Genomic DNA, 23,365 nt, shown 5'->3' on the forward strand with positions numbered 1-23,365 from the left:
TCGATCCGTCTTCCCTTAGCTGGCTAAGGGCTGGATTCACTAACCGGTGAGATTGCATTGTTGATCTTGTTGAACAATCATTCCTCTTACAGTTAACTAGTTATTGAAGTTAATTGACCAGTTTTGAAAATAGTGGGCTCCACCATTAGCATTGTCAGCTCTAAGCTTTAAGATCATACACATGCTGATCTCTGGGGTTACATTAGAAACTTTTTGACACACGCTTCTCTCTTGATTTACATTATGTGCAGTTAGATACAATCTGAGAAACAGAATATCAGCTATATCACCCTATAAATCCTGGGAGAGAAAAAGGTTGCTGCTGGAAGAGGTGTTAGTGGGACCTATAGGAGGCACTAACTCTGCAGTCTGTGTGGGTCCTCATGCCCCAGTATAGTGATGGCTACACTATACTGTAAAAAGGTGCTGTCCATTGGATGAGACCTAAACTAGGTGCTGACTCTATATGGTCATTAAAAATCCCAGCATGTTTATTGAAAAGAGTAGGGGTGTTACCCCGGGTGTCCTAGCTAATTTTCCCCTGTCCTTTACCCATCATGGCCTTCTCCTGGGACACTTTGGCTGCTGTTGCATCATCCAGGTGGGGCTACACTCCAGTGGTGGTGGAGGGGAGTCCCTATTCCCTGTGAAGCTTAGAGTGTCCAGAGAAGAGCCATATAAATTAAATATTAATAAATGGAGGTGGACCTTGTCAGGCAGCTCCAATCACCCTAAGGAAATCTGCAGCACAGCATTGTGTCCTGATACAGTCATGCCCTATACAGCTGGAGGGCGCTCTTTCTCTGTCCAGTCCCTAGTTTCCTGTGCTTTGCTTGTCCTTCTGGTGTGTCTCTGTCTGGGGCTATATATTTCTGGGATAGCTTTCCTCCTTGCTCAGCAATGAGGGTTTGGATGTCTTGAGACCTGACTAGCACCAGGTCATCTCCTTGGCGGCCTGAGGGCATAAGTTTCTACCTGACATTGCCTGACCAACTGAGCCAGGGCTAATCCTCGTTCCACCACTACGCATAGGGTTTTTTTTCGCTCTCCTGCCATTCCATGGCATGCCTTTCCGACATCCGTGACAGATATAGTAATGTGGGCAGAAGAGACCAAGACTGTACTCCTCATGGAATTGACAGTCCAATGGGAGGAGCGCATATGATAGGATGAGGCAGAGATTATCAGAATGTAGATAAGGTGGCTGGAGACCCTTCATCTACCCTGTGGAACTGGGATGCAGAGGCTTTACAAGTGCAGGTACATCATCGTTACGCCTCCTCAGAGATGTGGGATTGGCTGGCATAACACTGAAGAGGGCAGTAAAGGATCTAATGGAAAAGGCGGAAAATAGAAGGTTCTGGCTGTGGCTGAGGAGAAGAGCTAGAGGCCCACAAACCCTAACAGTAGGTCAGTAGGAAATGCAGCAGGCAAAAGCCATGCAGGTTAATATCCACCTGAATTGATTACTTTATTATTATTATTATGATATTAAAACAAAAGATGACAAACTGAACACTTTAATGGATAAAAGACATTGTTAGCAAAAACAAAAAACAAATCTCACACTGAAATCGATCAATGGGTCCTTAGATTGAGTTTTGAAGTTGTGATTAAAAAAATTCACTGAACTGATGGGAAGAGATCATTTGTATTTCAACACAATGGGATGTCATTGGAAGGGGGTAAATAATATTGCAAGTCAGTATATATTATTCAAGTGAATTGATGATGCGGTAACCTTATAGATCCAACAATAAACAAATCTCTATTCATTCTCAATTTTGTTGTGAATATCTGTCATGTCAACAGAAGATGTAGTTTTCTGCTTCTGAGACCAGGGACCATAAAATGAATTAAGGGAAATCCAGGCCACCAGGGTTATCACTTATGTTCATTCAAACACCATGATGGGACCTTTAATGACCAGTTAGTCAATTCATCAGTGTGACATCTCATCCGGAGGACACTATCTACCAAAGTACAGTGTTTTCTGTTGCCTTATAGGGGAGATTCTGACTCAGAGACCTTCAGTCATAATCCTACAGAACACAGCTTCACACCACCGGCTCCTCAGCCAAGACCAGACACTGCATGTTTGAATCTGCGGATCTTCTGCAGGGTTACTGCAATTTCCTGGAAATCTGGTCCACGAATTCCGTTCCACCTGCTGGTCCACCAACACCTATCACAGCAGCAAACTGGTTTGGATTGGAGATCTCTGATCTCAGTACTGACACTGTTTAAACTTGCTGAATTTCTGAAATCCGACAAGATCAGGCTGCATAGTTGAAGTGCTACTGTTGGACCTCCACTGGAGTCTTACAAGAGAAAAGAGAAAAACTACCCTGATTCACTCAAAACAATCTCAGATCCCTAATAAATTCTTTGACGGAATGCAAGTTATCAATATCTTTTTCCTTAGTAAATAATAATCAGTTAGTCTTATTATCTCATTATGTCAAGGGCTCTGACTGGGCTCAGTTTACTGACTCAGTATACAGGGATGTTTAAGCTAATAAAATATATGTTTTTTCCTCCTGCTGACAAAGGGACAACATCAATTTCTGCCTCCTCTGAGTTTTGGGAGGAAACTATCTGATTGTGGGTCAGATGGTTTCAGAGAGTTCCATGAACCTCCTAGAATATGTCAGTCATATTCTAGGGGAACAGCACATGTGACTAAACCTTAGACCCTGTTATAAGCTCTTTTGATTGCAAAACTCAACCCACATGTCTTAGATGTTACTGAAACACCAAGGGAAGGTATACGACTATACTCTTTTGATTAAGAGGTGATCATTGCACCAACCCTTAAGAGACTGTGTCCTGTGAAAACACACTAATGTGATTATTAGCACAATGCTTAACAACCCGAATTCAAGATTGGAAATGGTGAGGATGATCTGAGTGTATTCAGATCAGGACTGCATCATTTTATTAAAATGCTGTAGATGAGTTTATTAGGAATTAAAAAATATGTACAAAGAAAAAGGCTTATGGAAAGAGATGAGGAAATGGTTGGAAAGTACAGAATTAGAAAAGTGAAAGTTGCAAAGATACCATCTGTAACAGCTAATAAATAAACAGCTTAAAAATTTAAATTCTAATTTGAGGCAAAAGGCATAAAGTTACATTAGATTTTTATCAAGATAAATATTTTACGCAATTGCTATCAAGCATTGAACCCGTTATGTATGAACTATTCCTTTAGGAGGTACAGAAACTAGAGAAGCTTGCTATGTTATTATCTCCTCGTTTTGTTAATGGATTTGTTAGCTTGGCGAGTGCTGTGACTGTGCTTAGGAGCTGATCCCGTGTTGTTGTGGATGGGCTGCTGGCTGGAGAGGGTGGAGCAGCATATCAGACTTTGCTTCCCTGGTCCAGTAGAGCTGTTTGGTACTTCTTCTCATTGGCCTACTGGCTTCCTTGTGTCTTGTTGTCTCTGGTCCTAACTTCCTGTCCTCCTGGACCAAATGTCCAAATTGTGCTTCTTAGCTTGTCCTATTAATTAGCCTCAGACAAAGACATTCCGAAGTCTCAGCTGCCAGAGTTCTAGTTGGCCAATTCGAATCTGAGATTTGCAGATCTCTCAGGAATTTTTATTGATTCTAACAGGAGAGACAGGAGAAAATATGAAAACTGATAACTTCTTCTAAGTAATACAGATCAGTTTGATATACTGCTGGAAAAAGAAACACAACATTTTCTGGAATGAGAATATTATAGTCATAGCTCATGTTCTTTCACAAAAAGTTGTCAATTTGTTTTCAGCCCTTGGACCAGCAATACAGCTTGTGCAGTGAGGTATTGCAACTTGCCAATCACACGAAAGCTTGTTAGATACACTTTTACCCAATGAGGTCCAGGTGGAACAATACCTGATTAGGTCACCTTTTAAAAGGCCTTAATTCAAAGTTTAGGTCACTGCAAGAAAAAGGCCACACTTAGTCAGTTTCCTGTGCATTACATAATGCCTCGAATCTCACCAGTAGCAAGGGAGAGGGCCATTGGCATGCTGCAGGTAGGCATGTGATGTGCCAGCGTTGCCAGACACTATGGAGAAAGCCGCTCCACTTTGTCCCATCTGCAGAGAAAGTTTCAGCAGACCGGCAGGACAGATGACCGTCCAAGATCCTCTCGCCATCAAGTGATCACACCAGAGCAGGAAAGACACATCAGACTGGTCCATCTGAGGGATCGTTTCAGATCTGTCACTGGTACTACTGCTGAAACTGCCGGCAGACACAATGCCTGTATCAGTGACAGGACAATGAGACTCCGTGCTGCAGGCCTTAGAGCAAGGTGGTTTCAGAGACCCTCTGCTCACACCTCCTAGGCGTCACACCGAGGCTGTGATGGACACGTCAGCAGTGGCATCATGTCCTCTTCACGAATGAGTCACTCATTAGCTTGTTCCACACAGACGGGAGGGCCAGAGTGTGTAGGAGGAGGTGTTGCATTTCTTTTTTCCATCAGTATATTTAACTTTTTGAACTACCCATGTTTTGCCCATTCATTTTATACCAAACAACCACAGCCCATTTCTCCTTGAATGCTTATGGTCCTGAATTTTAACTTTAATGGACTATTTTTAGTTGACCTTTTTTCTAAGAGAATGGAGTATGTGATGTGGCAACTCATCCAGTGCTTCATCCATTCTTGGCAATGGGAGTGTGTTGTACCTCATTTAGCCACTAGAGGGATGACTGGATTTTCCAGCCTTGGGTCCTCAATCAATTTAGTTGAATCAGAATAATAACAATCTATTCATTAAATTCTAAATCCTTACAGTAATGTTTCTTATAATCAGAATTCTGACTGTGTCATCTGTTTCTATTATAAATCAATGTAAAATTCAAGATCAAACAATTTATATCTATTGGCATTTTCTTTGATAACCCTTGTGTCTCCAGGTTTAATGCAGTTGATTGAGTTTCTTTTCAGATATCAAAATGTGATATCTTCTTTTAATACCAAAATAATGATAAAAGTTGGTGTCTATATGAATTATTTTAAAGTATGTTTGCCCAGTTTCTTAAAACTGATGCTAAATAAAGGTATTTGTTTTGCATTCCTTGTCTCTGGAGTAGGGGGTCTCCTTTCATGACGTGAGAATCACCAAGCCAACTTTGTTCATGGCCAAAAGATTTTATTTCTGTGTCTGTGCAACTCTTATCTCTCCTTGAGAGAGAGGTTCACAGTTCTTCTGGCCTTTGAGGAGCTACAAAGAAAAACAAATGCCCCTTTATATAAAGATACAGGCATGCAGACTTACTTATTAGCACGAAATGAGCACACAAACCCCGGTGGCAAATAGTATGGCTTACAGTACATGATCAAAGAGTAAGTAAAGACATTGTTGTTGTACATGAAGATTCAGAGATAAGTATACTTAAACCAGACTCTTCATACTCTGCTGTCTTGATCGAAATAAGGGCTCAGCTGATGTCTCATCTTCTGCCCCTTATAAAACTGCTCTCTATCTAGTCCTGCTGCCCTGGGAGTGTTGATGCTAAACTAGTCATCTTGCTCTGTCATAACACACAGCACCAAGCCTGTGTTTCCAGCACTGACTGGCTACAAGTGCTGTGGAACCCAGGAAGACAATTTGCATAGAAGAGACACTTTGCATTGGCTGCACATGCTTCAGTGCTCTGGGAGTGTTTATAGCCCTGTGAGTTTAACACTTCATGACTGAGAGCCGCCCTGCATGACAACAGAATCCACAGCAACAATGACTTTTATCACCTTCTTCCTCTGGGCACTCTTCATCACTGCTCAGGGTAGGATTGGGTTTGGATATTTTAAAGATTTTACAATATTTTTATTTCATGTGGAAAAATAAGGAGTTAAGTTAATTTAGTTGAAGACAACAAAATTACAAAATCCAAAATTGTGAATATCTTATGAATATGTTGTTTTTTGTATGTCTATCAAATTGTGTTTTATTGATTTACAGAATGCAATGGACAGATTTCTGTGACTCAGCCTCCAGTAATGTCTATTGCTCCAGGACAGACAGTTACTGTGAGCTGTAGGACCAGTCCTGCAGTGCACAACAATAATCACCTTAACTGGTACCAACAGAAAGCTGGAGAAGCTCCTAAACTCCTGATCTATCTTGCAACTAGCCGTCAGACTGGGATCCCAGAGCGTTTCAGTGGCAGTGGATCTGGGACTGACTTCACTCTGACCATCACAGGAGTCCAGGCTGAAGATGCAGCAGATTATTACTGTCAGAGTTTTCACTACCCCAGCAATATCTATGTGTTCACACAGTGTTACACACTCGTTCAAAAACCTCCCTCAGCAGGACTGCACAGCGACTGCATTGCTGCAGCTCGGACCTCCTGCAGCTGCTAAGGGTGAAGGCAAAGACAGAGGGCACAGCCTGTGGAGGAGCTCAGCTGCACACAAACACTGATATTAGTTCAATGAATATGCAAAAATACATTCATCATGTCACTGTACCGACAAGAGGAGGATGTTAGCAAAACGTAGTGAGGACCCTGTGCAGAAAACTAGGGCAATCTCCAAAGGTCGTAAGAACAATCTGACTTCCAAAGCCGAAGGTAAACAAGCAAAAGTACAATTAACCAGAAGCAGAGCCGTTAGCCGTGAGGAAGCCTAGAGTCAAAACCAGAACAAGAGCTAAAGTACCAAAACCAAAACCAGGAGACGTACACGGAGAACAAACCAGGGTCAAGAAGCCAAAAACCAAGTAGTAAGTATGAATGAGAATGGGAGTAGCTCTAGCCAGGAAAACCCTGAGCACAGTATGTGTGAAGCAGCATTAAATAGGCTAGGGAAAAGGGCTAATTGAGAACTGTGCTATAATGCGAGGTGGAATGATGAGTCCTCCGGGGGCATGGCGTAACAGAGGCTATCTTTTGGACCACTACTACACAACAGTAAAAGGAGCATACTAAGCTTCTCCCAAACCAAGATTCGGCAAGTCGGACGAAATTGCTCTCCTGTTGCTTCAAACATTGTGAACAGGTCAGTGTGCTGTTGGTCTAAGGTGGCACAAAGCAGGTTAATAGACTGCTTTGATGGTACAGACTGCAATGCATTCAGAGCTCCCAACACAGATTTAAATGAGTATTTTGGACTCGGTCACCAGCTATATTAAATATTGCACCGACATTTGTGTACCAGAAAAGAAAATTAGAACATTTCCCAATCAGAAACCGTGGTTCAACAATGACATTCGCAATAAAATCAAAGATAGATCCACTGCATTCAAATAGTGGGACAAAGAGCTATACAGGGAATCACGGTATGCATTAGAGAAAGCCATAAAACGTGCTAAACGGAGCTACACAGTAAGGCTTAAAACGCAATGCACTGACACCCGGAGGCTGTGGCAGGGATTACAGTCAATCATAGGCTATAAGGGCTGCATCCAGGTGATTTTCACGAACAACACATGACGAGCTGAACCATTTCTATAGCCACTTTGATGCTCTGAACACTGACAATGCTGAAAAGACCCTAAGTGTACAGGGCGAGTTTGTTCTGAAACTCTCAGAGCAGGATGTGCAGAAGACTCTGAGTAGGGTGAAAATCCGTAAGACTGCAGGGCCTGATGGGATACCACCCCGTGTCCTTAGGACATGTGCAGCCCAGCTGACCACAGTGTTTATAGACATTTTTAACTCCTACCTGTTGCAGTCCATTGTCCCCACCTGCTTAAAATAAAACCACTATTGTTCCATTCCCCAAAAAGGCAAAAACTTACATGCCTGTGCGATTACCGCCCAATAGCATTAACATCTGTGGTGATGAAATACCTGGAGAATACCTTGTCACACATCAACTCCTCCATCACAGAGTCCCTGGATCCCTTTCAGTTTGCCTACCAGAACAACAGACCAGTGGATGATTCTGTCTCCCTAGCTCTACATACAGCCTTGGACCACCTGGACACAAAGAACTCATACAGTATGTGAGAATGCTGTTAGTGGACTACAATTCAGCATTCAATTCCATCATACCCAGCCATCTGGTGACAAAGCTCAGGGGTCTATGACTATGCAACTCTGTCTGGAACTGGCCGCTGGACTTCCTAATCGAGAGGGTTAGGAAGGTGGCGTGGATAGGTAATAAAACATCAACACCACTCACCCTGAGCACTGGCACCCCACAAGGCTGCTGTCTGAGTCTGACTCCCTATTCACTCACAACTGCAGAGCAAGACACAGCAACAGCGTTTGCAGATGACACCACTATAATAGGCCTGATCAGCGATGATGACGAGTCCATTTACAGGGATAAAGTCGTACAGCTGCTGAGGTGGTGTCATAGCAATAACCTGGACTTGAACATGAATAAACAAAAGAGCTAATAGAGAACTTTCCGAGACACAGGCCGCACACTCACAGCTCACTCAGTATTGATGGAACAGAAGTGGAAACAGTCACCAGCTTCATTTCTAATGATCTAACCCGGACTGTAAGCACAGACTCTATCTTGAAGAAAGCTCAGCAGCACCACTGAGGTGCCTGAAATGATGGGGGATGCCAGTACCTGTGTTGGTGAACTTCTACAGCTGCACCATCGAGAGAGTCCTCACCAACAGGAACACTGTGTGGTACGGCAACACCTCTTATCAAGAGAGAAAGGTACTGCAGAGAGCAATGAATGCGGCCCAGAAGATCATCGGCCGTGGTCTCACAGAGATTAAACAACTCTATGAGGACCGCTGCTGTGGTAGAATTCTGGCCATCGCAGAGGACAGTCACCATCCCGGGCATGAGCTCTTCACCCCACTGCCCTCAGGCAAGAAATACAAAAGCATACGGACACTTACCATTAGATTCCTCAATAGCTTCTACCCACAAGCAGTGCGATTGGTGAACACATTTGGCCTTGCTCCTTGGTCCTCACCTACACTATCTACCTCATTATAATGTCTTATTTATTGCACATCTGCAGTCATTGTTTACATGTCTGCAGTGTTTAAATTCAAACTGTTTACTTGTTTACTTTTACATTGTCTACTGTCTGTATATTTTCCTGATGCACTATCTGCACTTTTTTTACACTTTTTTTACAATAGAGAGACTTTCTGTCTGTACGAATTCCATTGTACCAGTACATGTACCGGTTACATCTGGCAATAAAGTTCAAGTTCAAATTCATTATGAAGCTGAGAAGAGCTCAATACTCATGAGTCAATCTGAAAGTAGTTTGTACTGTCATTATTATTAACCTGCAAGCAGATATTATTATTTCTTAGGTTAAAGCATTGTGCCTCACAATGCTAGGGCCTTGGGTTCTATTCCTGCGGTGTTATCTATGTGGAGTTTGCACGATCTCCCACTATTTGCATGGCTTACTTATGGGTGCTCCAGTTTCCTCCCACATGATGCTAGAATAATCATCTGGTGGTAAAACAGGTCCCTTGTGACCCTGAAAATACACGGATGGATGGATAAAACTTTTAGTTTGATTGATGGACTGACAGACTTTTTAGTCTAGGTAAAGATTTCTTACAAGCAGGAAAACAAAACATTTTAAATTTCAGAGTTGTCAAATGTGACCAGTATCTCTTTCTTCATTTTTGCACCTAAATGATTCAAAAGAGAATTTTATATTCACATGATTGTCTAAAATGATCTAATATAATAAGAAAATAAATTTCTAAGTGCAAGTGCAGTATGTCCCAGCATCAGCACTACAGTCTCTGTGTAGTCCTGCTGAGGGAGGTTTTTGTATGGGTATGTAACACTGTGTGAACAGCCAGTTACTGCTGAGGTAGTGAGCACTCTGACAGTAATAATCTGCTGCATCTTCAGCCTGGACTCCTGTGATGGTCAGAGTGAAGTCAGTCCCAGATCCACTGCCACTGAAACACTCTGGGATCCCAGTCTGACGGGTAGTTGCATCATAGATCAGGAGTTTAGGAGCTTCTCCAGCTTTCTGTTGATACCAGGCTAGTCTGTGCTTGGAGCCATATATGTACACTGCAGGGCTGGTCTTATAGCTCACAGTGACTTTCTGTCCAGGGAGAACAGATTTCACTGCTGGAGTCTGAGTCACAGTATCCTGTTCACTGGATTCTGAAAACAAGACAAAACACAGTAAATGCAGATAATTGATAATTAGAATGTTTGAAGACTTTTAATAATTTCACACCTTTCTGTTCACCTGGTTCACCTAATTTGCAAGAATCTTAATTGATAAAAAATAAGTATTAAATCATACCCTGAACAGTGATGAGGAGTGTCCAGATGAAGATGGTGATTAAAGTCATTGTTGCTGTGGGTCCTGTTGCCATGAAGGCCAGCTCTCAGTCATGAAGTGTTAAACTAACAGGGCTATAAACACTCCCAGAGCACTGAAGCATGTGCTGCCAATGCAAAGTGTCTCTTCTATGCAAATGATCTTCCTGAGTTCATCAGCACTGTAGTCAGTCAGTGCTGGAAACACAGGCTTGGTGCTGTGTGTTGTGACAGAGCAAGATGAGCAGTTTAGCATGAACTCTCTTAGAACAGCAGGACTAGACAAAGAGCAGTTTTATAAGGAGCAGAGGATGAGACACAATCAGCAGAGCCCTCACTCCACTCGACACAGCATGAATGGAGAAGAGTGTGGAGAGTCTGGTTAAAGCAGCACTTGACTCTGTATGTTCAGATACCTTACTGGTTGAGGTGATAGCATGTTTAACAAAGACTGAAGCATGCAAATACACAGTTATATTTCATAACCCACAATCAGCACTTAAAAGCACATTTAAATACAGACTTATTTTTTCTTTTTTGTAAATCCTGTGTTACATCTAAAACATGTATTGTGTAATTTTGGGAACTCAACCAGGAAGCTCAGCTCCTCAATGTGAGCTCCCTATTCTTGCTGAATTACAGCAGCTGCACAGCTTATATCTAAGACAGAGGTTTGGTCTGTCTCCCCTTGGCTGGCTAAGGGCTGGATTATCTAACAGGTGAGATTGCATCATTGATCTTTAGTGTGTTTAACACAGAAGCTGTTAACAGTCCACATGTCCAGACAGACTCTGTCTACTATAGTCCTGAAATGAGCTTGTTTATAAAGGGTTGTGCCTCAGATTTCTTCAGATGGGAGAGATTCATCAGCCTGGCCTTGCTGATTTACCCAGCTGAAAGAACATCTTGCCTCTGTCAGTCCTTCAATCAGTGATGGTCTCCCTGCAACCCCTAGTGGTTTAACCTCTGTAACTATAGTCTCTCCACAGTTTTCTATTGCAATCTAGGGGCTGTATGTCACAAACCATCATTCCTCTTTCAGTTAACTAGTTATTGGAGCTAATTGATCAATTTTGAAATTAGTGGGCACCACCATTAGCATTGTCACCTCTAAACTCTAAGATCATACACATGCTGATCTCTGGGTTTACATGAGAAACGTTTAGACACACACTGCTCTCTGGGTTTACATTATGTACAGTTAGATACAATCTGAGAAACAGAATATCAGCTATATCACCCTGTAACTCCTGGGAGAGAAGAAGGTTGCTGCTGGAAGAGCTGTTAATTGGACCAGTAGGTGGAGCTAACTCTGTGGTCTGTGTTTGTCCTAATGCCCCAGTATAGTGACGGACAACATATACTGTACAAAGGTGCCGTCCTTCAGATGAGACCTAAACTAGGTGCTGACTCTATATGATCTTTAAAAATCCCATATTTCAAGCGTGTTTCTTGAGAAGAGTAGGGGTTTTACCCCTGGTGTCCTGGCCAAATTTCCCCCTGGCCTTTACCTATCATGGCCTCCTCCAGGTGGGGCCACGCTCCTGTGGTGGTGGAGCCCCCATTCCCTGTAAAGTGCTTTGAGTGTTCAGAGAAGAGCCGTATAAATTAAATAATACTAATAAATGTACTCCAGGTTGACCTTGTCAGGCTGCTCCAATCCTCCTAGGGAAATCTGCAGCACGGCATTGTATCATGATATAGTGGTGAGGGAAGAAGAGAACAAGACTGTAATCCTCATGGAATTGACAGTCCCATGGGAGGAGGAGATGGAAGCTCCTATGAGAGGAAGAGGCTGAGATAATCAGAATGTAGAGAAGGTGGCTGGAGACCCTCCATCTACCCTGTGGAAGTGGGATGCAGAAGCTTTACAAGTATAGGTACATCGTCATTGTCATGATCATCATCCCTCCTCTATGGGGCGGTCCTACCCTTTTGTATTTTAGTTTCATTATTATGTCCACCTGTCCTGTGTTTCCTGATTACTATTTAAGTGTAGCGTTTTCGTAGCTCTCGGCTCAACTTCTGGGTCTGGGGCTCAGAGCGCATTGTCCCATTATCCTTTCAACCTCTGTGTTCCTGATTGAGTCCCCCCTTCCTGGGGATTTTAATCATCCTTGACTTGGATGGACCTCCTCAGGACTGCGCCCTGGTTCCCTTTTTTGGACTGTGTTGGACTTGTTCGCCTGCACCACGTCCCCAGAGCACCGGATCACAGTCACCATGCCCCCCTGTCTGTCATCACGTCCTGTTCCTGTCGTGTTTCCCCTGATGTCCAACTCCAGTCACTTCCAGATTATAACGTCTGCGCAGGGTCCTAGACAACTCATTCGGGAGTCAGAACTGGCTCCCTTGACAGTCATTATACCTTCTCAGGGATGTGGGAGTGGAGGGCATACGCTGAAGAGGGCAGTTAAGGATCTAATGGAAGAGGTTTAGAATGGAAGGTTCTGGCTGTGGAGGAGAAGAACTGGAGGCCCAAAAACCCTAACAAGAGAGAGGCCAGTAGGAGATACAGCAGACAAAAGCCATGCAGATTAATATCCACCTGAACAGATGACTTTATTATTATATTAAAACAAATGTTGAAAGATTGAACACTTTAATGGGTAAAATACAATGTTAGCAAAAATGAAAAATATAATCTCATACTGAACTTTTTAATAATTAATAATAATTAATAATTAATAATTAATTATTAATCCATAACCACTATTGAAAATACAGGTTGAGTATTGAAATTGTGATTAAAAAAATCACTGGAATGATGGGAAGAGATCATTTGTATTTCAACACAATGGGATGTCATTGGAAGAGAGTGAATAATTTTGGAAGTCAGTGTACATGGATACATATTGATATATTGATGATGCAGTTTCTATATAGAGCCATAGATCCAACAATAAACACATTTCTATTCATTCTTATTTTTATTGTGAATATCTGTCATGACAACAGAAGTTGTAGTTTTCTGCTTCTGAGACCATATAAAGAATTAAGGGAAATCCAGGCCACCAGGGTTATCACTTCTGTTCATTCAAACGCCATGATGGGATCTTTAGGTAGTCAAGTCCTCAGTGTGACAGCTCATCCAGTGGACACTATCTCCCATGGTACAGTGTCTTCTGTTGACTTTTTGGGGAGATTCTGACTCATAATCCTACAGAACACAGCTTCACACCACTGGCTCCTCAGGGAAGACCAGACACTGCATGTCTGAATCTGCGGATCTTGTGCAGGATTACAGCAATTTCTTGGAAATCTGGTTCAAGAATTCTGTTCCACCTGCTGGTCCAACAACACCTCTCAGAGGTTGCCGAATTTCTGAAAACTGACGAGATCAGACTACAAGGTGGGAGTGCTGCTGTGAGGCCTCTGCTGGAGACTTCCAAGAGAAAAGAGAAAAACTACCCTTTTGTCCTTAATAAATAATAATCAGTTAATCTTATTATTGCATTATATCAACGGCTCTGCCTGGTCTCAGTGTACTGACTCAGTATGCAGGGATGTTAAGATACTTTTTTTTCCCTCCACATGACACAGGGACAACAAAGATTTCTGCCTCCTCTGAGTTTTGGGAGGAAATTATCTGACTGTGGTTTAGGATGGTTTCCTGAACCTGTTAGTCATATTCTAGGAGTACAGCACATGTGACTGTTACACCCTGCACTCTCCCGCCGTTACATTCCCAAACCCACTGTTTCACGATCTCATTCCTAACTGAACCCATCACATTCTCACATGCACCAGATTCCACAGATTCTCACTCCCTGACAACTATGACCCAACAACTATGACCCAACTATGTTCCTTTCCCTTCAGTATTCAAAGTTCCCTCACGCACCAACCCATGCTCACTACAGAGAAGCCTCCCGTAGTATTTTCTTGTGTGCATTTAAACCTTCTTGACTGATCTTCTGGTTCCTAATCTTTGTTCCTGCCTATTTCGACCGTGCTCTTTGGATATTGTTTTTCGGATATCCCTGGTTACCAGCTCATTGCTTCTCCTTTCGACCAAGCCTCTGGATTACGTGTTTCGGATATTGTCCCTGTGCAACTCTACATTCTGCAAAATTCACGGCTACGAATAACGATCCTCCCATTCTACCTATTGGTTCCTTGACAGTGACTAAACCTTAGACTCTGTTATGAGCTCTTTTGATTGCAAGACTGAAACCATGTGTCTGAGACATTACTGAAACACCAAGGGAAGGTATAAGACTGGTCTTTTGATTAAGAGGTAAGCAGCGCATCAACCCTTTAGAGACTGTGTCCTGTGAAAACACATAAATGTAGTAATTAACACAATTCTTAACAACCAAAATTCCAATAACATTGAGGGTGATCTGCATGTAATCAGATCAGGACTGCATCATTTTATAAAAATAGATGAGTTTATTAGGAATAAAAATAGTACAAACAAAAAGGCTTATGGAAGGAGATGAGGAAATGGTTGGAAAGTACAGAATTAGAAAAGTGAAAGTTGCAAAGATACCATCTGTAACAGCTAATAAATAAACAGCTTAAAAATTTAAATTCTAATTTGAGGCAAAAAGTTACATTAGATTCCTATCAAGATAAATATTTTACACTATCCCTATCAAGCATTGAACCCATATAGTGTGAACTATTCCTCTGGGAGGTACGCAAACTATTTGGATTTGTTAAGGAGAGGAGCTGTGTTACACAGCCCAGGAGCTAATTTGGTGACTGTTTGAGTAGTGTTGACCCTGACAGTAATAATCTACTGCATCTTCAGCCTGGACTCCTGTGATGGTCAGAGTGAAGTCAGTCCCAGTTCCACTGCCACTGAAACGCTCTGGGATCCCAGTCTGACGGGTAGTTGCATAATAGATAAGGAGTTTAGGACCTTCTCCAGCTTTCTGTTTGTACCAGGCTAGTAAGTGCTTAGAGTCATATATACGCACTGCAGGACTGGTCTTACAGCTCACAGTGACTGTCTGTCCAGGGAGAACAGATTTCACTGCTGGAGTCTGAGTCACATTAACCTGTCCACTGGATTCTGAAAACAAGACAAAACACAGTAAAATCCAGGCATTTGATAAATAGAATGTTTGAATTACTTTTCATAATTTCACACCTTTCTGTATACCTGGTTCACCTAATTTGCACGAATCTACAGTATAGTTTTAAACAGTAAGTATTAAATCATACCCTGAGCAGAGATGAGGAGTGTCCAGATGAAGATGGTGATGAAAGTCATTGTTGCTGTGGGTTCTATTGCCATGAAGGGCAGCTCTCAGTCATGAAGTGTTAAACTAACAGGGCTATAAGCACTTCCAGAGCACTGAAGCATGTGCTGCCAATGCAAAGTGTTTTTTCTGTGCAAATTGTCTTCCTGGTTTCAGCAGCACTTGTAGTCAGTCAGTGCTGGAAACACAGGCTTGGTGCTGTGTGTTGTGACAGAGCAAGATGAGCAGTTTAGCATGAACACTCCCAGAGTGTTCTAGACTCCCACAGCTGGTCTAGCTTTCTAAGGAGAAGAGAATGAGACACAATGAGCTGAGACCTTATTCCACTCAACACAGCTGGAATTGATTACTTTATTATTATTATATTAAAACAAAAGATGACAAACTGAACACTTTAATGGGTAAAAGACATTGTTCGCAAAAACAAAAAACAAATCTCATACTGAAATCGATCAATGGGTCTTTAGGTTGAGTATTGAAATTATGATTAAAAAATTCAGTGGACTGATGGGAAGAGATCATTTGTATTTCAACACAATGATGTCATTGGAAGGGGGTGAATAATTTCGCAAGTCAGTATATATTATTAAAGTGAATTGATGATGCGGTTACAGATGCGGCCATTCAAAATGCGCGGGCGATACCGCATTATTTTGCAGTACGCTGTACGCAGTCTACCGCAAGCTACCGGTAAATACCGCTAGTTACCGTAAATTCTCCTATAATACGACAAGCAAAATAATAGTATCCAGAATTTCCGCAAGGTGGAGCTAATAACGCTCAACCTCTCATGTTTGAGCTGTGGCCATCAGTCTTTAACGAAGATATTAGTAATTAGTAATTAGTAATTAATAATGAATGACCTTGGACAAGCTGTAAGTGTAAACTCAAAGTATTGCCCTGGTCAACATTCTTTTTTTCATTGACCGTCTTTGTAAAAGGAACACCACAGCATTTTGCAATCACGCATTTGTTTCCAATCATGCAAAGTACAGTAATTTTTGAGAATCGATTCACCATGCCTTTCACATGCTCATAAAAGAGATTGATTTAGGAACATAAACATATTAACGTATGAAAACTGTACTGTATACAGTATGTATATGTATATTTAATGTCTTAACTGTGCCCGTTTAAGTATTGAATATTCATATCTAATTTTACCACTAAAGAGAAATCTTAGTAGCTGAGCATAAAAAGAATAGGAAAAATGACCGACAGGGGCACTCGTGGTGCATTGGTTGGTAGTGAAAAGATTTAATCATTTAATTTCTTTACTGTGCACATTTCAATCCGCTTAGTTTTGAATATTTATAAGGAATTTTACCACTAAAGGGAAATTTTAGTAGCTGAGCATAAAAAGAAGAGGAACATAACGCATCTGAAGGTCATAAACGATATTAATTTTGGAACATAAACATACAGTATATGGCTGGTCTCGGTACTTTAAAGAAAACATACACAAAACATGGTTTCATTATGACCAGAATCGGTCTTGAGATATTTTTAACTTGATTTACAGTATTTGAGAGGTATGTCTTAACACCGATACTACAGTGCTTAAGTACTGCTCACGTATATGTTTCTAGGTTTATATTATGCATTTCATATGGTCAAATTACTTTTGAGCAACTAATAAGAAGCGCGAAACGGTATGCGTTTTAGTTTCGTTTTGTGCTGGGACCCGTGGATTGATTAGAGATATCAAGTACATACAAGTCATTTTTTAAATGTTGTAGTTCGTCTTGAAAAAATGTTACGAGTACATCATCTATCAACAATTACACAGGTTCTGTTTACATATTGCTGATTTTGGTTACGTAATATTATTTTCTAGATTTCACGTTGTGAATATATGATTTGGGCAAACAGAGCCGCAAAGCAGTACATTATGGGTTGTTGTTTTTTTTTTGCAGTTTTATCTAGAACAAACGATGCTTAAACCTTTGTCTGATTCTTGTGAAACTATCCACATGACGGTAACAGTACCTAGGAGTTGACTTCAGTGATGTCACTGATGGGATGTTTCTAAAAATCCATCCTCTGTAAAACGTCTTCTCTAGTTGTCCTGCATATGTATTCGCTAATGAAGCTGTGTGTTCTGAGCCTGGATCTCTACATTTCTGTATGAACCAGCTTAGAGGGCTAAAGACAGCTTGTGTTTAAATTGAGTGTAAGGCAATTTATGCTTCTAAAGTCATCGTCAGCATTTATTATTGTACTGTGCTGTAAACTTGTCCTGTGCCAAGTCACATTATTTTATAGCGTTTTTATAGCGTTATCAAATCCGGTGGCGCTGTGTGTTAGTTTCCTGACTCCCATGTCACATGGTCTCTGATTGAAACCTGTAAAACCGGTTTAATTCGTCACAGCCAGCACTCCGGTTGTAAAGTAGAAGCAGGCGAGATTTCCAGCAAAAAACACCTCCCCCTTTTTCAGGTGTGAGGGTCTTCTGCTCAGAATGAAACGCTAAAATGTAATGTAGGCTCTGAATGGGTTCAATTATGATTTGGGCTTGATTAAGGTCACTGCCTTTCATCTAAAACCCTACTTGAATCCTTCTAAACTAAAAAACAGTGTTAGTGAGTTCTAAATAAAGAGGTATCCAGGTAACAGTGAAACGGGCGGACAGTCTGGGGAGATCGCCCGTTTTCCATGTAAATAGTTCCCTGGTTCCGCACCCCTTGGTGTTTCTCTCGCTCTCTCTCAGGTCACCTGATCATTAGCTCGAAAGATTTGAGTGCTTTGTGTATATTCTAATGGTAGTGGGGGCAGGGTGTGTGGGAACAGGTTTGGTTGAAATTGCATTGGAGATCTATGTTCTTCACACCTGAAACATTTTCTCTGAAAGCATTTTCTTCGCAGTTTAACCGATCTTGTTACAGCATGTTACAGTTTACTATCATTAACCATATAAATTTTAAGTGCTTAATGTAAAATCTTGTAAAAATATATTTTCATTGTTCAAATATACATTAAGTCTGACTATCATATAATAAGTTAAATACAAAACTAAAGAAAAAATAGGGTTAAATATAATTCAAAATATTTTGCTAACAATGTTAACTGTTTATGAATAATAAAATGTATTAACTAAGGAGTAGGATGGCACAGTTGTTAGTATGTTTTTTGTTTTGTTTCTTTTTCATAAATACAACAGTAGTACCTGATGTCTCAGTGGCTTTCAAAATTAAATTATGCATGCAAACCTGTGAACTAGAAAGATAACTAAGATATCCATCCATTTATAATGGTGGCAAAGTGGTTAGCATTGCTATCTTGCAGCACTGGGGTCCTAGGTTCAATTCCTGCCATCCTGTGTGTGGGGGGTTTACATGTTCTCTCAGGGTTACATGGTTTTTCTCTATATGTGTGATATGACTCCCTCTCGCACTCCAAAACATACTGGTAAGTTAATTGGTTTATGGGAAAACTGGCCCTAGTGTGTGTGTGTTTGTGTCTGTCTGTCCTGTGATGGACTGGCGCTATGTCCAGGGTGTATTCTGGCTTGTGTCCGTTGCTTACTGGGATAGGCTCCAAATCCTCTGTACTGGATAAAGAGATAAGAAATGGAAGTAAAGGCACTGTGTGGATGGAACTATACACAGTGTTAGAAACCCACTATGAAATGGCAGCATCTCACTGAGAATAAAATATTTTGTAGTGCTGGCTTAAGGAAACAGCCTTTCCACCTCTCTTGCACATCAGTATCCATACCTAGTTATTTAAACAAATTGCCTCTAAGTATAAACATCTTAATATGCTGGCTCTGTGGATCCGCATCAGCTATGTTTGCCCATTCCTTCAATTCATGTGCATCCAACACACAGTTCAATGCCAGCAACTACACATAATCTAAAATTATTGATCTCCGAATTATTGTACTTGACATGACTTCATTCAGCCTTTCCTGAACGTCTATGACAGGCAGACAGAGTGCTGTTTCTGGTGCGATCTTTTGCAGCTGACATTTCACTGTTTTAAACGAACAAGAAATTAGATTGCTCATAAATCACTTATTCTATATAAACACAGCGTAATTGCCCTCCGAAAATCCTCTTTTTCTTGTTCGTTTTAGAGACCTTGATCGAAACTGATTTTAGATGTCAGAAAGGATTTATTTTCTCTGTATTTCCTACATTGCTTTGTCGAGATTTTAACTTTATATCTAACTTTATATCTAGGCTCAGATTTCAACTATAAATCGTACAGTAATTAATAGCAGTAAATACTGATGTTTATACATAAAGAAGTCATGCCTTGGAGTATAGACCCCCAAAGGAATGCCATAGACTCAAACTGCAAAATAAACACATACAGAAAGAAAGTATTTGTATTGTAATTGCAAATCCTGGTACTGTATGAGTGATTGGTATGACTTTCCTCATTACAAATCTCTTATTAGAATTTAAATTTCTCTGTAACTCCAGGTCAGAACAGAGAAAATGTAACTGCCTTAAGGAGTTTACGATTATGAAAAATAGAAGGATAAGCATGATACGTATGTCTTCTGTCATTTTCTAAGTCATGTTACTGAGCACCAAATCTTATTGAGAATATGAATCCATTTAAGGTTTATACCATTAAAGTAACGGTTTGTTCCATGCAGAAAATGTTTGTACCAGACTTTTTTGAGGCCTGTTTAATTGTGTCTAAAGTCTGATGTTGTAAATTTTATTGTTAAAAAGATCCATGAAAATGTCACTACTAAAGTTAGCCGGTACTGTTGGTATTGTAAGTGGCAAGTAGAGCTCATATTTTAGATTTTGTGTAGTTGCTAGCGTTGAACTGTGTGTTGGATGCACATGAATTGAAGGAATGGGCAAACATAGCTGATGTGGATCCACAGAGCCAGCATATTAAGATGTTTATAATTAGAGGCAATTTGTTTAAATAACTAGGTATGGATACTGATGTGCAAGAGAGGTGGAAAGGCTGTTTCCTTAAGCCAGCACTATAAAATGTTTTATTCTCAGTGAGATGCTGCCATTTCATAGTGGGTTTCTAACACTGTGTATAGTTCCATCCACACAGTGCCTTTACTTCCATCCATTTCTAATCTCTTTATCCAGTACAGAGGATTTGGAGCCTATCCCAGTAAGCGACGGACACAAGGCAGAATACACCCTGGACATAGCGCCAGTCCATCACAGGACAGACAGACACAAACACACACACACCAGGGCCAGTTTAAATCTAACCTCAGAACCTTTCTTTTCAGAAGACTTAGTGTCTGTATCTGCTTCATTTTCTAATTTTGGTAGCACCTCTAACTGCTTGTCTTTCTTATATGCATTTACTTTGTAATCTCTGGTCCTTTTATCTGTTTTTACATCTACTGTATTGCTTTGAGATGCCACCTTTAATGGTGATGTATCAAATAAAGTTTTTTTATTATTGTTATAGGGAAACATGATCAGATTTTCCCTGGTTCAGAAAAAAAGATCTAAAGTATACTAGTTTGTCACTCTTCTCATTCCCTTTGCTAAATGACTTTTCATACTAATCTGATCAATCTAACTGCCAGTTTTCTGTGCTTTCTCTATCCTGCTAGATTTGCAATTATTCTGAAAATTTTCATCTTGAAATAACTCTATTCTAAATACCTTTTTCACTGTTAACATCTTGCAGCAACTCTGCAACAAAATATACACTCTGACAGTCCATCCTGCTACCAACATTAAATAAAACAAATCTTAAGATTTCTATATTTATGTCTTTATTTAGTGGTTTCATTAGTGACAAAGGCTAAACTTTCTTGGAAAAATGTCTTTTATGTGTTACGGAAAAAACTGACTTGCTTTAACAAAATACGTTTACAAACCCTTTCACCTGGCATTTTCGTAGTTAGAAATTATGGAACGCTCTGTTAAAAGTGTAGCGGCGAGGCTTAATAATAAGGCAGAATTAAGTGTTTCTGAGCTTCCCAAATGAGGCCCCACTTCTCTGTTCATCTCTGTGGTGCAGCCACAGAGAGACCATTAGTGCAGGGTGATTTAAGGTCCTAGGACAGCTCCCAAAGGGGGATGCACTTAGCTAAGCCTGGCTATCATGATCAATGGTCATCCATTGGCGCCTATCTGTCTAGGGAGTGCCAGTTGGACATCTGGACTGCATTACTAAGTGTCAGGACTAAGTGACTCATATCTCACCTTGATCAACCAATCAGGGACTGGTAGGGCCGAGTAACCCATGTGGGACTCTGATGCCCATGGAACTTTCAGCCAATCAACGAGCTGAAGTTCCTCCAGGTAAAAACAGGCAACACAGAGATTCAGTTTCGACAAGATTCAGTAAGATTCTGGAGAGGATTCTGTGGACTGTTCTAAAGGGAATTCAAAGGAGAATTCCAGGGCAGGACGGCCCAGGAGCAGAAGGCTCCCAAGGGCAGGACATTCTCGCAGCGCGCCTCCTGACCAACCTGAGACTCAGCCCGGACAACCACGGAACGGCCAGTGTGTCTGAGTGCCAGAACTTTCCTTTGTTCTAAGAGTCTAGAGTGGAGGTTGCCAGAGAGTAACCAGCAGCAGGCCTCGTGAACAGGTCGGAACTGTGGACAGCTGAATCACTATTCAGAACTAGCTCTTCATCAGGAACGAACCGGTCCTCTTCCTGACTTGCTGGGACCCACAGTCATCTTTTCTCCTGTGCACAAACTTTGCTAGTTAAAGCCAACAGTGAGTAACAGCAGCGCACCGTCGCAAGCCGCACAGCACAGCCTGGCACCGAGCCAGAGAGCGCGGATTGGACAGCAACAAGCCTGCAACTGTTTCTTTGTGGCCGCAGGAGATCTGAATCCCCAAAGATTGGATGAGTATTCAACTTGATATCAATTTAATTCCTAAGAGTTATGTACTTGTTTCGAGTATCTAATGTAGAAGTTATAACCAAGTTCATTTACGAAACGGTCTAAATGAATGATATACTGAACGTATGTCCTCTTGATATGTGTAACTCTTTGTAACTGACCGAATATACCTTTTGTATTCTGATAACCCTCTCGATAAGATCTGTTAGGTTTACATGCATATTCTATGTATTAATAAATGTATCCTCGTGTATTAGTACCTGTGTGTGCGCGTTGTTTGAGTTATGTCGCATGGTTGGATTCTAAAGCCATCAAAAGAATCAACTTTGTGATTTACTGCTACAATTAATAATTGTCTCAGTAAATGCCCAAACCCTACAGAACTTGTGCCTTCAGAGAGCCACTATGATTACATATTTGGCGTCCCTGAGCCGGTTTTCCCTACAAAAGCAAGGGAGTTTTTATGTCCGTTGCAGTTCTTTTGCAACATGAATATAATTATATCGTTATTAATTTCTTGAGATACGCGATTCCATATTATATTCCCTTTTAATCAAATTCTAAAAGTATGCTTGTTGACTCCGGTATCACGTTAGTTAAAGACTTTGAAGCTTAAAATGTTTAGGGAGAAATGGAATACTGGTGTGTATTTTTTCCTTTAAAGTACCAAGACCAGCTATATACTGTATGTTTATGTTCCAAAATTAATATCGTTTATGACCTTCAGATGCGTTATGTTCCTCTTCTTTTTATGCTCAGCTACTAAAATTTCCCTTTAGTGGTAAAATTCCTTATAAATATTCAAAACTAAGCGGATTGAAATGTGCACAGTAAAGAAATTAAATGATTAAATCTTTTCACTACCAACCAATGCACCACGAGTGCCCCTGTCGGTCATTTTGGCCAGCCAATCACTTGCCCTGCAGTGCCCTACGGTGCCCTGCGGGTTGGTTACTGTACCGCGGGTTTTTACAGCTCATTTTGAATGGCTGCATCTGTACCTTATAGATCCATCAATAAACAAATCTCTATTCATTCTCACTTTTGTTGTGAATATCTGTCATGTCAACAGAAGATGCAGTTTTCTGCTTCTGAGACCAGGGGCCATAAAATGA

General features: G+C 41.0%; 1 gene segment (V, D, J or C); it reads left to right on the forward strand.

Moving 5' to 3' along the window:
• The first annotated feature begins 5,708 nt into the window (after positions 1-5,708).
• Positions 5,709-23,365, forward strand: part of LOC102684827 (immunoglobulin kappa light chain-like) — a 142,475-nt gene continuing 124,818 nt past the window's right edge. The window contains 2 exon segments of the C gene segment in view: positions 5,709-5,786; positions 5,963-6,272. Of these exon segments, the coding sequence occupies positions 5,714-5,786; positions 5,963-6,272 (383 nt within the window).

The sequence above is a fragment of the Lepisosteus oculatus genome, chromosome 18 (genome assembly GCF_040954835.1).
Source record: "Lepisosteus oculatus isolate fLepOcu1 chromosome 18, fLepOcu1.hap2, whole genome shotgun sequence".
Taxonomy (NCBI): Eukaryota; Metazoa; Chordata; class Actinopteri; order Semionotiformes; family Lepisosteidae; genus Lepisosteus; species Lepisosteus oculatus.